Source organism: Macrosteles quadrilineatus, unplaced genomic scaffold (genome assembly GCF_028750875.1).
Source record: "Macrosteles quadrilineatus isolate MER2022 unplaced genomic scaffold, UCM_ALF_1.0 Scaffold_5__1_contigs__length_97177068, whole genome shotgun sequence".
NCBI lineage: Eukaryota > Metazoa > Arthropoda > Insecta > Hemiptera > Cicadellidae > Macrosteles > Macrosteles quadrilineatus.
In genome coordinates, this window is record NW_026542598.1 from 46,056,675 (window position 1) to 46,071,730 (window position 15,056).

Consider the following 15,056-nt stretch of genomic DNA (forward strand, 5'->3'; position numbering starts at 1 on the left):
AAAATCCGGTGAATATGGCTTATAAAGAGTGATTTAAGAGTATATTTACGCTTCAAGGTTGGAAGTAGGTGTTTATGGTACGAGAGCATGATACTGTAGTTCCCAAGTGAGTTCCCATAAACACCTTTATAGATGAGATGAGCCGTGATGGGTACAGCAGCTAGTACACAAATAAATTAGCTATTTGTCTAAAACTGGCAACCACTTGGAACTATGGAATGGCAACAACTTCTATCAATAGTAAAACATCGTAATTCAAGGGAAATCAAACTCATTTAATTTTTTTAAACATTTATTTAACAAGGCAACAGACGGTAGTTGAGGGTGAAGCCTCGGTTACCGAGGTCCCCAGAGTTGGTAGTAGAGGAGGTAGCAGCAGTCGTAACATACAAGACATAAGGTCTGGCTGCAGCTGAAATAAGGCATTATCATTATTAACGCCACGCCACATAGGTACTTATTGTTAACTGAAAATTAAGGCAAGTTGAGTGTAGAATGGTGTGAGATGGCCTGTGTAGTTTCGTTACTGACTGCTGTTTCTTCAGCTATGACCATTTATTCATCCCAATGATTGAAAACAAGTGAGTCCAGTTACCGACAATTAAAAAGCTAATCACTTATCTGAGGATCAAACCGGCGACACTTAAGCAGATGAGCTAAACACTCAGATACCCAGCCATTAATAATTTGTACAACATTTTCAATATATACTTTATTGCAGCACAACTTATTACAGACAATGAAACACAATATTTTAGTTATCTTTGCCTTTCCTTGTCAATTTTGAAAAGTTCCATGCACAGTTCATATTTATTTGACATTTATTTTCAATGTAAATTTACAAGAAGCATTTTATATGTTTGGACCATTCATTTAGGTTTTTAATCGAGGAACATTTATATGGCCATTTCTCAACTCCCTAACTACCCATTTCCACACTTTTCTCTTACTCATAGCATTATGGGTTGTATACTTTTTAAGTCATCTGGAAATGAAATGAATGCCTGTACAGGATTTGTTTCTTGCAAGTTAAAAAAATTATTACTGACCTTATCTTGCAGTGACCTAATCTCGGGAGATTTATTTGTTTTTAAACATTGAAAAAAAAAACAGTGAGTGTACACGTCAGCTACACAGCTGCAATTGGTACGATTCTGTTCACATTTGATGCCAGTAAGCAGGGAGCCGCCTTGTTGCGTTGTACACATGAAGTACAGAGCCAAACGCTTGAACGTCTCTTACTTACAGAACACATCTCGTAATTAAACAACAATACCAACAGATAATAATTTGAACCCCATTTATCTGATTTAACAAGGTTTAAGGATTTTATTATCTTTACTACTTACATGTTGTTGCAACAAATCCATTACCACAAAACCTATCTGTTGAGACCCTGACGCCATTTTGAGAAGGGTTTGGAATCACCACAAAGTTGGTTGTGCAGTTCCCACCACTAGTTGCCGCACTAGCATTACCTAAAATATGTTCAATTTTTAGTGAAGTATTAATGCAATTGTTTGGGTGCAATTTTAATGCAATTTTTACAAAATGTCTTTTATCAAATAGATACTTGGCATTAATATAATGTGTATTACTACAGATGATTAGTGTTGTAGGTCGGCCGCTTAGAAAACGACCTCCTCCAGCATTGGTTTAGCATTAGCGTGCAGGTCGTTTTCTAAGCGGCCGAACTATAGTTCATTGCTCCATTTATTTATTTGGTTGTTCCATTTTAAATGAAGTGTTATTTCTATTCTGGGTTTAAAGAATTTGGTATTGAGTTTGAAATTGGAGCATACGCTCTGAAAAAGACATTTGGTGGTAGTCATAAGTGTTTTTTAAAACCCATTATTACCCAGTACAGAGGTGTCCAAGGCATCAGTGGGACCAGATACTGTAAAGCTGTACGGGCTGGCGGAGTTTTGAGACCATTCAATGTAACAGTAGCCAGACAGTGATCGCACACAAACTCCGTAGTTCAATCCTGCAATCTGTCTGTTCCCAGCTGAACCTGAAATTTAGAATACAAGCAGTTTACTTAGAAGTGTCTGTGTAAAAAACCCAGATGAATCGTTGTGTTGAAATTATCGTAAAGATCAACAAGTTTTGATTTGAATCAAGTTGAGTTTATTATATAAATCATTTATTAAAAAGTATAGTTGGTTCTGCTAAAATTACCTGCTTATTACCTTTTATTATCGATAGTATGTTTAATGTATGATATAGCTAAATATTCCATTTACATGTTAAAGTTGAATAGCTTAGGCTTAGATTGAACATAATGCTAATAGTAAAAAATTATACTTGATTACAACTATATTACTAAATACTTAAGACATTAAATTAATAATTTACTATTCCGTAGCGACAATATTTTTGACTGGGTCAACTCACATTCCTTGAGTCATCTTACCAGCCAGCCAGCCGGGGCAATCATTAAGCAGGAATAACATTATAAAAATCAAAAAAAATTTGTTTTTGGGGTAGTGAAACGTCTATTATGTTGATACTAACAATTTCAAAACTAAACTATATTTTACTGTTTACGAACCATCAGTGTTAGTGGAAGTGGAAGCAGTGGTGCCATAGTTGAAACTGGACACTGAGCCGGATGTTGTGTTGTAGAACTGGGTACAGCCTGATGGAACTGGAACATGCAGATGGTTTCATTAGCTTTGCTTTTTGATTTACATAACTTCAAAACCTTAGTGTCAACTTGTGCCAAAAAAGTCTGAAAACAGCCATCACATGAAAAACGTTCATATAGAGACAAAGATAGCCTATTTATTTATTTTAAAGTTTTTATTGACTCCTTCACTTTTTAATGTGACTACATGCTCTACCAAGATATTTAGTCAGGTAAATCAATATTGTCTTGACATGATCAGTGATAAGCTTTCCCAAATCAAACTTTTATCAAAGCATAATTTGATTATAGGTTTTGTTCAAACTAAAGAGTAAAATTCTTACCTCCGGAAGAACACGGTATTTGAATAATCTCCATGTTCCAGGATCGATCAAAGCTTAGAAGAGAGTTTGTGTCGACTGAGAGAGTGAAGGACGAGGCAGTTCTAAAGTCCACGTAAACTGAAACACGGATAATAAATCAGTAAACAACATTGGAGGCCTACTTATGAGCTCCAACAGTTAACAAACTTTAACTCTATATAATTTCAATCTTAAGAAATTGTTTAGTTTAAAGAATTTATTTCATACGGACAACACATACAGCCAAACTCTCCATCAACGTTGCTGTTCAATTATTGCTGTTAAAATGCAACCCAGATTACAACTAAACTGTTAGCGCCTTTATAAAGTTTATCAAGCATTTTCATTGTATTTTTCCTCAACTAAGTTTGACGTCTTTGAAAATAAATTTCTTGATACAATGTAAGCAACTTGAAAAATTTAGTGAAGTTACACTTCAAGTCAGACGGGATTTTATTTAAACAAACAGCAACTGTAAGTAATCCAATCCTTCCTTCACCAATTGTCTACTTATTTATTTTACTCTTCCATCAGTAAATTTGTTTTTTATGTTTCCTCAGTTTTTCATAATCACAAATAGGTAATTAAGTATATTTTCTTCATCCTAGACCAGTCAGTGGTTTTATTTAACAGACCTGGAGAGTGTAAGCAATTACTTTAAAATTCAGTTCTATCTACTGATCAACTTACTGTGTTGACCCTTGTTATCTCCGCACAGTCGCAAGGTGCTCGAACTGCTTGACATGAAGTCATCGCTGCACACTCCCTCAGCTGTGGGCGGAGCCAAGGTAAGATCCAACATGTTGATTCTCAGCTGTTGCAAACATACATTAATGACGACATATTCAAGTAAAATTAACCCAAATATGAGTGAAGAGTAGTGAGTGTAGAATAAAGTGAAATGCCTCGTGTAGCAGGCTATATAGCACATTGTTCTGAAACTTAAACTAGCACACAAACACAAATTAAGGAAGAAAATAGTATTTTAACACACACTCTAATACAGTGTATTCAACTACAACATCCAAAAGTCTATGGTTAGACATAAGCATGTGATTTATTATTTTCCAAGTCACTAACCTGACAGACAGAGAAGTTGGCTTTCGTAACTGTAATGGAGCAACGGGATCCTCCTGTGTACGAGGCCGGATATCCTGGACTAGTGAAGTATGTGTAGTTCTGTGCTGTAGACACTCCATCACACGAATATTGGACTGTGGATTACATACACAAAAGTTAAACATTAAAAAATCATTTATCCGACCACAAAAATATACCCATATTATTTCCTTCTTGTTTTATAATTCCTGTGATTTACTAGATGTTCCATGGGAAAAGCTCTTTTCAACCAGGCAAATATTTTTATCAATAGGTTACTTTGTATCAGTTTTCCTAACCTCACATTTATATCTGTATTATTACAAGGTAAGTTACATGAGTTCTCATATTTTATTTTAATTTACGGCTGTGAGTTCCCACAAGATTATCCTCCATTGAGACAAAATACAAACATTAGCAACCATAATAAATAAGGTTTTGGAGCGCTATCCACCCAGATTGAATTCCTGTCCTGACTTCCTTTTTGATTCTGGTGGAATGATCAAATCTTGACAGTGGTACACAACCTAATGGAACAGCTTAGTTGTTATGGATATTTATTGTGTAACTGATATCAACGTATCTATAGAAGCATCACTAGACAAAGATACTTTTTTATATTGTGGTCTTTGGAGTAAAACTGTGTCACACAGGTTTTACCTCTACCGAAGTAGTCAAGAGTGACTGGAAGCTTTTTATCTATGATAATCCTATACAGGGTGAATTTTAAATGAGTTCCCCCCCTACTTTTTCCTACATTTCTTAAGATATCAACTTCGAACCACGTCAGATCATTCTATTGTAGTAAGTACTTCATTTTGACTGGATAAACATTTTTGGCCGCCATCTTGGATCCGCCATATTGGATATAAAATTTTTTTTTCAAATGTAAAGGTAGGGTTGTGACCCATTGTTTCAAACTAGAATTTTACGCTGATTACAATGCCGCAATTAGTTTTCAAAAATCTTGATCCGTTCTAAAGTTATGAGGACTCTTTATAACTTTATTTTTAGCCCATTTTAACATTGTGCATTTACAAACTAAGACCATAATCTCAAAATAGTGCTATATAAAGATAAGTATACACCACCATTTATTGTCGACCTATTATCACTTGGTTATGACGGATGTATTTTTTTGGCCGCCATCTTGGATCTGCCATTTTGAAATGTGATAAATTAATTTAAATATGAAGGTGGTATTGTGACCCATCATTTCAGACTACTTTTTTATGCTGAATTAAATGCCGCAATCCGTTTTTGTTTCTCAGGCTTTCTTGATGAAATATTAAAATTATCTTACTTAAATTTCCAATATTTCAAAAAACAAATATGAAAATGCAAAACGGATTGCGGCATTGAATTTAGCATAAAAAAGTAGTCTGAAATGATGGGTCACAACACCACCTTCATATTTAAATTAATTTATCACATTTCAAAATGGCAGATCCAAGATGGCGGCCAAAAAAATACATCCGTCATAACCAAGTGATAATAGGTCGACAATAAATGGTGGTGTATACTTATCTTTATCTAGCACTATTTTGAGATTATGGTCTTAGTTTGTAAATGCACAATGTTAAAATGGGCTAAAAATAAAGTTATAAAAAGTCCTCATAACTTTAGAACGGATCAAGATTTTTTAAAACTAATTGCGGCATTGTAATCAGCGTAAAATTCTAGTTTGAAACAATGGGTCACAACCCTACCTTTACATTTGAAAAAAAAAATTTGTATCCAATATGGTGGATCCAAGATGGCGGCCAAAAATGTTTATCCAGTCAAAATGAAGTACTTACTACACTACAATGATCTTACGTGGTCCGAAGTTGATATCTTAAGAAATGTAGAAAAAAGTAGGGGGGGAACTCATTTAAAATTCACCCTGTATATCTAGCAATAGCCTCTGTGTTGAACCAAGAATGTATTTCAACCATACTCACACACACAGCACACTCCCCGACCGTTAGCGCAGGTGCCGGATGCGACGCCGCCGCGCAGCGTACACTGGTAGGCTGTGTAGCACACCCCAACCTGACTGAGTGACGTCCCTGCGTAGCAAGACTTGCGACGGAACGGCGTGAACAATGGGAACAGGAAGAAAACTGCAACGTTTACAAGACAAAACAATCTAACAGATATTTTCCTCCTGAGTTGATTTATTATTTAGTGCATAAATGTGTAGTAAATTATCACAGAAGTGATGTTTTTTTACGCTTAGCGCTAGAATTAGATCAAGCAAATCCTCACAGATTTTATGGATCAATAGAAGACTGTTTATATTCAAATAAAATGTGTTTTCTTGTTTACAGTTTTTTCTTATAATTTAAAGTCTGTCAAAACAATTAAATAATTTAACTAAATACACTATTTGTAAGCTATAGGTTGCTTTTTGTCTGGTATTATAGCCAAATCATGAAATACATTTAGTTGAAACTACCTTAAAATAAGACATTTAGTCAATATCAGTGCTCTCGAACGTAACAAAAATTAAACACACTCAAAAATCAGCTTCAGAATTTACAAAATAAGATTAGAAACATACATTGCACAATTGACATCATAATTAGGTATGTATCCATTATAAGAGTAAATATAGCTTTTAACTTCATCTGCTTTACATTCTAAAATTTTTTTAATCATTTAGCAATCTTTTTATAATAAGTTACTAGCTTACACTTAATCGAACAAATTAAGTTACCTCTTGATTGCCGATGATTTGAAGCATTTGTAATAAGTTGATTTTCTGAAACTGGAGACAAAGTAATAGTTTCTTGAATTGTTGATATAAAGAATATCGAAATACAAAGTAAGATTGCCTTAGGCATTTTGGGAACTATGCTGTAAGTAGCGGTAACACTTGAAGCGGCAACAAAGTGTTAATCATTCTTCTAACTGTACAGTAACTGTTTAGCACAGAGTTAGCACTAAGCAGAATTCATTACTTACTTCCTCAAGCCTGTATATACAGATAAAAAATCAAACTTATAGGAACTTCCTTACTACAGCATCCAAAAAGCTCTCACAAACATTTTTGACTTAAGATTGTTATACCTGTATAAAAGTCTCATTGGTATGGTACAATGTAGAATTTAAGAGAGAAAAATGCTTATAAATTCTTATATGAGTAACTGAGTTACATTACACAATTACAGTACCTGATTTACATATATTAAATTCTATTTTTGTTTATTATCTCTTATATTATTATAGTATTCCCTGTAACAACACACAAAAAGTATTGGGTGCTGAAATTTTGCATTAACAACTTTAATGGAAATAAAATAAAGATCTGCTTGAGAATTTGAAGATGGAGCAGGCATTCAACATATATATTGAAATCGAAAGAATCCAAAATTTTAGTAACATTTGCAAATCTAGATTTATTGATCTTGTAATTATTAATTGAAATAAAACATTGTTCACTGGAAAACTTTAATGACAGTTGTAGATTAGTTTTTATTGTTCAGTGATTAAAATATGTAATTTAAACATAAATAAAAGAATTTGTATGTATTTTAAAAGAGTCATCAAATTACTCCCTGTCCTGTAGGGGTAGAATGTTCAAGATACTGTAATTTTATGTTCCTTTCAGCAAACATGATTATATTGTTTATAAACATGTTGTTAACATATGTTTTATTTACATTTTATTTCTAACATGTGTTCAAATTATTCTTTTGTTTACTTGTTGAATTGTTTATGTTTACTTACAGATTGTGATTTAATAAAAACTTACTTTATATTTTCTTATACAAAATGTGAACTTTTATTAGTAAAATTAGTGGAATCAACAATGGCGACGAGTAAAATGGTAAGTAGAAAAGAATTGGATTTGTATCTCAAGAAAAGGAAATTGCTAGAACTACGCTTGAACAAACTCAAGGATGATTTACATACATGTGAACATTCTCAAGATACATGCACTTACTATACCGATAAGCTTTCAGCAATATGGACTGACCTCGAAGCTACACAGTCAAATATTGAACTTCACACGAATTCAGTAGAAAGTGAATTAGAAATTCGATGGCAGTTAGAAGAAATACATAGAGAGATACGAACATCCTTGAAGCAGAAAAGAAAAAGTACAGTACACAAACTGCTATGTCTGCATCTACAATATCTCAACATGTATCTAATATTCCTTTCCAGCCATATACACAAGAGGAAAGTTTTCAAAACTTCACTCGGCGCTTTGAAAACTACCGTACACAAAATTACGGGGAAACTTAAGTCCAAAGGTCAAAGTGGATTTATTTTTACAATCAATCACCCCACAAATACACGAACAGCTCTACGATCTTTGCATACCAGATGATCCACATAACAAGCCATATGAGGAATTGATTCATCTGTTAATGGCACAACTAGAACCAAAACCCAGTATTTGGGCACGTCAGCACAAATTCACAACACGTACTCAACTCTGTAATGAATCTGTACAAGCTTACGCAAATGCTCTTCGAAAGCTCAGTGTCGAATGCCAGTTTACTTGTACACATTGTAATGAATCCGTATCTGAAATTCTACTTCGAATGCAGTTTGTCAGGGGACTAAGAGACTCTGATATACGTCTTCATCTTCTTCAAGATAAACTATTGCAACCGTTTAAAGAAGTAGTCGAGAAGGCAGCTACATTGGAACTAGCGAAAAGTGAGAGCAGAATAGTTAAGACAAATGAAAATCGAGAGGAAGTACACCAAGTATCGAGCAAGAACAAACACCTGGATAGTAAGTCAAGTAAATCTAATCATATACAACTCTCTGATTATCAATCTCGTTTTGAGAAACTGAAGAACAAGTGCTATAGATGTGGTCATGATTCACATAGAGCTCATCAATGTAAGTTCAAAAATGCAGAATGCAACTCGTGTAAACGTTTTGGTCACTTAGCAAGAGTGTGCTTAAGGAAACCAAACAAGGAAGTAAAACAATCAGATGAAACCGTAGAAAATACAAGTGATGACACTCATGAAATTTACCAACTTCATTCAAAATCAAATGACAAGTTTATGCTCGAGGTAAAAGTGGAAGGACGACACATGACAATGGAATTAGATACAGGAGCGGCTCTCAGCAATGTATCATATGATACATTTAAACTTTTAAATTCTCCAAAAAGGATTTTCAAAACAAATGTTCAACTCAGGACATACACTGGAGAAATAATCAATCCAAGAGGAGTTGTTTTTGTAGATGTTCAGTAGGCCTACAAAGATCAAAGTTTTGTTGGAAAACTGTACATTGTAAACAAGTGTGTAGACTCTATATTCGGAAGAGAATGGATAAGAGAGATTCAGCTTGATGCAGCTGACATACATTCATTAGATTCAAGTGAAACAAATGAAAACATTCAAGAACTAGATAATCTGATGATTCAATACGAATGCATTTTCAAAGAAGGCATTAGGAAAATACCAAACGAAAAGGGACATTTTAATGTAAAAGACGAAACCCAGCCAATTTACATCAAACCAAGACACATGCCATATGCATTACAAGAAAAAGTAGAGAAAGAACTTGAACGACTGGAAACTTTGGGTATAATCACACAAGTCGAATCATCTGATTGGGGCACACCAATTGTTCCGGTCGTCAAACCAAATGGTTCAGTCAGAATATGCGCTGATTATAAGGTGACATTGAACAAAGTCATCAAAGACGAACACTACCCTATACCTCGGATCAACGATATCATGTCAAAGATGCATTGTGGAAAGATATTTTGTACTCTTGATATCAGTAATGCATACTTGCACCTGGAGATGGACGAAAACAGTGCCATAATGCAAACAATCAGTACTCATAAAGGGCTGTTTAAGGTGAACCGATTAATGTTTGGAGTAAAAGTGGCACCCTTGTTATGGCAGAGATTCATGGACAAAACATTACATGGCTTAGAAGGTGTACAATGTTTCTTCGATGATGTCATTATCCAAGGATCTAACCGGGAACAGCTTCTTCGCCGACTGAAACAGGTGTTCGAACGACTGAAGACAAACGATTTGAGGATAAATAGAGACAAATGCAAGTTTTTCCAGACAAAAATTGAGTATTTAGGTCATGTGATCGATAGCAAAGGGCTACATAAGTCAGATACCAAGATACAGAGCATTCTGAAATGTAAAAGGCCAGAAAACGTTTCTGAACTCCGAACTTTCCTGGGCCTAGCAAATTATTACAACAAATTCATAAAGAATTTGGCAACACTACTACATCCGATGAACCTACTGCTACGAAAAGGAAATCCTTTCAATTGGAATTCATCTTGTGAAAAGAGTTTTCAGAAGATTAAGGAAATTATCACAAGTGACGACGTTTTGGTTCACTTTGATCCTAGCTTACCTCTGGTCTTAGCTACTGATGCTTCACCGGTAGGTGTGGGAGCCGTTCTGTCTCACCGCTATAGCAATGGAACGGACAGACCAATTGCCTTCGCCTCTCGATCTTTAACAAAATCAGAGCAAAAATACTCTCAAATCGACAAGGAAGCCTTGGGAATATATTGGGGCCTGAAAAAGTTTTTCCCATTTTGTTATGGCCGCAAGTTTACTTTGATTACAGACCACAAACCGCTAGTCTCAATTTTTAATCCAGCAAAGACCTTACCAACAATCTCGGCAACACGGATATTCAACTATGCTCACTTTCTCTCCGGGTTCAACTATGACATAGAGTACAGGCAAACTGCTCATCATAGCAATGCAGATTATCTCTCACGTTTCCCTACCGAAGTTGTACAAGAAAATGCAATAGATGACCTCTCTAAGTACCACATAAACCAACTAGAAACACTTAATGTCAACAGTAACGTGGTGGCTAAGGAAACTATCAACGATTCTGTGTTGGGTCCAGTCCTACAGGCCTTAAAATCAGGACAATCTGTCGAACAATATGGATTTCACGATAACGAACTGTCCATTCAAGATGATTGTGTACTGAAGGGCTGGAGAGTCATGATACCTCAATCCCTCAAACCTCACGTGCTTCGAGAATTACACGTAGCTCATTTAGGAGAAATAAAAATGAAGGCTTTAGCTCGCAGTTTTTGCTGGTGGAAAAGTATAGACAAGGATATTGAACAGATGGTAGCTGAATGTCGACAATGCATTGAACAATGCAACAACCCGAGAAAAACTATCCATCCATGGGAACAACCTACTAATCCATGGGAGAGAGTGCACATCGATTTCTTAGGACCAACAGATGGCCAACAGTGCCTCATATTAGTGGATGCTTTTAGTAAGTGGGTGGAGGTGATACAGACAAGAACAACTACAAGTACATGGACAGTCCAAGAATTACGGAAAATCTTTTCAACTTTTGGGTTTCCTCAAATCTTAGTTTCAGATAATGGAAGACAGTTTGTTTCCCAAGAGTTCAAAAACTTCATGAATGAATGTGGGATTGTTCACAGAACAACGGCACCATATCACCCAAACTCAAACGGCCAGGCTGAAAGATACGTGCAGACTGTCAAGAAGGCGTTAAAATCCATGGAGGGAGAAAAGGGTACACTGCCAAATAAAATCCAAAGGCTTGTAATGCAACTCAGGCAATCCCCGAATTCAACTGGTACCACTTAATGTTTGGAAGGAGTGTACGAACAAACCTCGCAATAATTGTTCCAACATTAGAACCGAACAAATTTCAGAACAAGGGACTCCAAGTCGGTATAAAAAGGAATTTCAAAGTTGGAGATAAGGTTCAAGCGCGGGTATATGTCAATGGATCATCCAAGTGGTACTCGGGCTATATAACTGAAAAGCAAGGACATGTAATGTACGTAGTTCAGCTGGAAGATGGGCGAATAACTAGAAGACATGTTGATCAGCTGATTCTTCGCAGAGTGCCTCAGCACAGTAAATAGAGGAGGAGGTGTTAACATATGTTTTATTTACATTTTATTTCTAACATGTGTTCAAATTATTCTTTTGTTTACTTGTTGAATTGTTTATGTTTACTTACAGATTGTGATTTAATAAAAACTTACTTTATATTTTCTTATACAAAATGTGAACTTTTATTAGTAAAATTAGTGGAATCAACACATGTGAAAATATTTGACACTAAGATCACATCTGTAGGCAATTAGAGTAAAAAACTTAATTATGGATTTCTTAACCTGCAAATTTAACTCAAAATTAGTTGGCTTAATTTGATTTAGAGCTTGTATTCATCCACTACAATAGTTTTACCATCCGCAGATCTTCACAAATTACACTCCACTATCAGTACTATAAACCATGTGAACAGATAAAACTTTTCACAAAAAAGGAAGCATTAAGGCAATGATATTTCAACTGACTAAGCCTTCCTCAATCAATTTGATCAATGGCAATACGAATTCGGATTTCCGCACAATAGAAATGTTTAATTCCATTATAGATTAGTTATACACTACAAACAGTTTCCGAACAATAGCCTGACTAGACCTACACATGTTTCCGTAATAGACTAAAGGAACAAAATTTAGAAAAATGTTACTGTATGCAAACCAAACCATGTATTCTAGTATAAACATTATACAGGGATTTTCACATCAGAAATCATCGAGGTTGATGGCGTGATAGATTGTCGTTTCTATTCTACGTATCCAAGCATCTCTGCCACATATCCAGGCCAAACCACGTAACGCCAAAGTCAACAAGATCGGCATCTTGAAAGCATTCAATGTGCGAGGATTCACCATGAAGCAGAATATGTTTCCCAAGGTTGTCCCAACCCTAATAGACAATTCTTCAAAAATCATCTTGAATGGCCCAAAAGGTTTTGGATTGTGATCCTGAGAACACTAATAACACAAAATATATGCTTACAACTTTACTATGAATGTTTGAACCCCAGAATAGTATTAGTTAGTTACTAGGGAAACCAGTGTTTAGAGATTCACGTGAAAATAGCAGATGCCTCTTTTCTTCTTGTATAGTGCGAGTCCCATGCCCCTCTTAAAATAAGGTTTTTTTAAGTTGCACTCGCTTAGCTGTTGTAGAGAGGTGAAAGGGTGTAAGAGACATAAGACTGTTACAGGTGTGACTAAACGTTTAATAAAACAAATAAATTTAGAAAACAAAAGAAGTAACAAAGGGTGACAACATCAAATAAGAACTTTGAAAAAAACAAAAGGCAACAATAGGAAGAAAAAGATTTACAATGTTAAGTTAAAAGAAAAGAAAATAGAAAAATTAAAAGAATGAGTTAGTAATAACAAATTATTGTGACTTGATTGTTTTACATCTTTATTAGTCTTAGAAATGTGGGATGGAGATTAAATTGTAGTAGGTAATTAAAATTGGCTAACCTTGACTCAGCTCTTATTGAAATTCGCACTGGATGCTATTTTCTATACAGTAACTTTCATTGGAGTTTCATCAGTGATGCCTTTTCCTGTTTTAAAACTCAGCATTAGTATCACAAAATTGTCAAGTTTAAGACTTATCTGGTGTTGTGGGTCACCACTCTCTTTAAGGCTTTTAGGAAACTCATCAGGAAACTGCGATTGTTGAGAAAAATCGTCAGTGTTGGCTCAATCCACGCTTACAGTAACCTCTTCTTAACCTAGTATATTTTTCAAGTATCAAATTATTTATTATTTACTAGCAGAGTACCCGTCCTTCGTACGGGGTTGGCATATAAGTATCAAATGCTTATAGCAGTTATGAGTGAGGACATGGTTTAAGAAATTTCGGTTCTTTTTGAAGTTCGTTCGCTACGCTCACTCACCTTTAGGTTGGAGCTCGTTCGCTGCGCTCACTTTCCTTCAGGTTAGCTCGTTCGCTACGCTCACTTGCCTTCAGGTTAGCTCGTTCGCTACGCTCACTCACCTTTTGGTTGCAAATTAGCTGTTGTCATAAATGTAAAAGAAATAATGCTAGTGCTGCACCCTGTTGGTAATCCTTGTAACTTTAATGCTATTGAAAATCATAGAACAGAACCAACTTGTTTAATTGAAACAGCTGTTAAGATTCATTAATTCCATTTCTCATAAGGTTAACATGGGAACCTTTGCTCCAGAGCCACTGGGGCGGAGCCCGGAAGGATTTTTGGGATAAAAATATGCCTATATGTTAATCGGGAATATGAGCTATCATCATGCCGAATTTCAGCCCGATCCGACCAGTAGTTTTCGCGTTTACTTTTCCCATACACACAGACACCACCTCTTTTTTATAATAGTATAGATTTTAATGAATGGCAATGTGTCCTTACCTAAATTCAACAGAAAAGTCGGTATAGTTACACTTTTGAAAATGGCACCTGAAAAGTGAAAAATCTAATTGTCTTTCATGAAAACTTTTAAAGACCTGATCCCAAAGCTACTCTAAATAACAAACCCAATCAATCAACTGAAATCGACCAATTTTTTTTAGATAATTGATGAACATCTAAATTGGCATATTAACACATAAGTTTTTTGGCCAAAAACACTAATTCAGGCGTCTTTGTTTTGAGGTCAATGTCTTCATTGTGAAAAACCAGTTTTGAAAATGATAGACCACTCACTTGTAAAATGTCATATTCTATGAAATAGAAATTAATTGCAGCACATCACAAAAGAATTTGAAAAAACTGTTACAAATACAAACACATAATGAAATCATTAAAAATTTAAATATAAGAAATGAGTGAAACAGAACGTTCAACAAATTAAAATTTTTAAAGGGTGCAGTATTTTGATTTGATGTACATATTTAAAACTATTCAGCGTTTTATATTCCAGACATTATTGATTATCCTTGAAAGATTTACTTATTATTCTATTTGTTGTAATTGATTATTAAAATATTTACCAGAATTACAAATTCCGGTTTTTTGGTAATTGTTGAAAGACTCACTTAATATTTCTGATGTGTGTAATAACTGATGTGTACTTTGCTCTTGCATCAAAGTATTTAAGAAAATATTTATTTAAAAGTATTTCAGTCTTATCCAAAGTTGTATTTTCAAAAGTTTATTCGGAGAAA

The 15,056-nt window shown here is 34.9% G+C and overlaps 2 protein-coding genes across 2 annotated transcripts; one reads left to right on the forward strand and one right to left on the reverse strand.

The window, feature by feature from the left end:
• Nucleotides 1-296: 296 nt before the first annotated feature.
• Nucleotides 297-8,444, reverse strand: LOC128995570 (uncharacterized). Its single transcript, XM_054420587.1, has 9 exons — nt 8,366-8,444; nt 6,033-6,194; nt 4,072-4,205; nt 3,682-3,805; nt 2,974-3,090; nt 2,555-2,650; nt 1,859-2,014; nt 1,350-1,478; nt 297-412 (listed from the first exon to the last, which is right to left on the reverse strand). Exons 1-9 carry the CDS (start codon nt 8,442-8,444, stop codon nt 297-299), a joined length of 1,113 nt encoding a protein of 370 aa, XP_054276562.1.
• Nucleotides 8,445-9,575: 1,131 nt separating this feature from the next.
• LOC128995571 (uncharacterized protein K02A2.6-like) lies at nt 9,576-11,678 on the forward strand. The gene has a single exon (XM_054420589.1). The coding sequence runs from the start codon at nt 9,576-9,578 to the stop codon at nt 11,676-11,678; it is 2,103 nt and encodes a 700-aa protein (XP_054276564.1).
• The last annotated feature ends 3,378 nt before the right edge of the window (nt 11,679-15,056 follow it).

Bases quoted from the DNA above. Each gene is read 5' to 3' on its own strand.
- LOC128995570 (XM_054420587.1), bottom strand. From the start codon at position 8,444: ATGAATCAATTCCTCATATGGCTTGTTATGTGGATCATCTGGTATGCA. The intron at 3,806-4,071 runs GTTAGTGACTTG...TGTTTGCAACAG, and splicing joins CCAACTTCTCTGTCTGTCAG to CTGAGAATCAACATGTTGGA. The intron at 2,651-2,973 runs GTAAGAATTTTA...TGCATGTTCCAG, and splicing joins AATACCGTGTTCTTCCGGAG to TTCCATCAGGCTGTACCCAG.
- LOC128995571 (XM_054420589.1), top strand. From the start codon at position 9,576: ATGCCATATGCATTACAAGAAAAAGTAGAGAAAGAACTTGAACGACTG.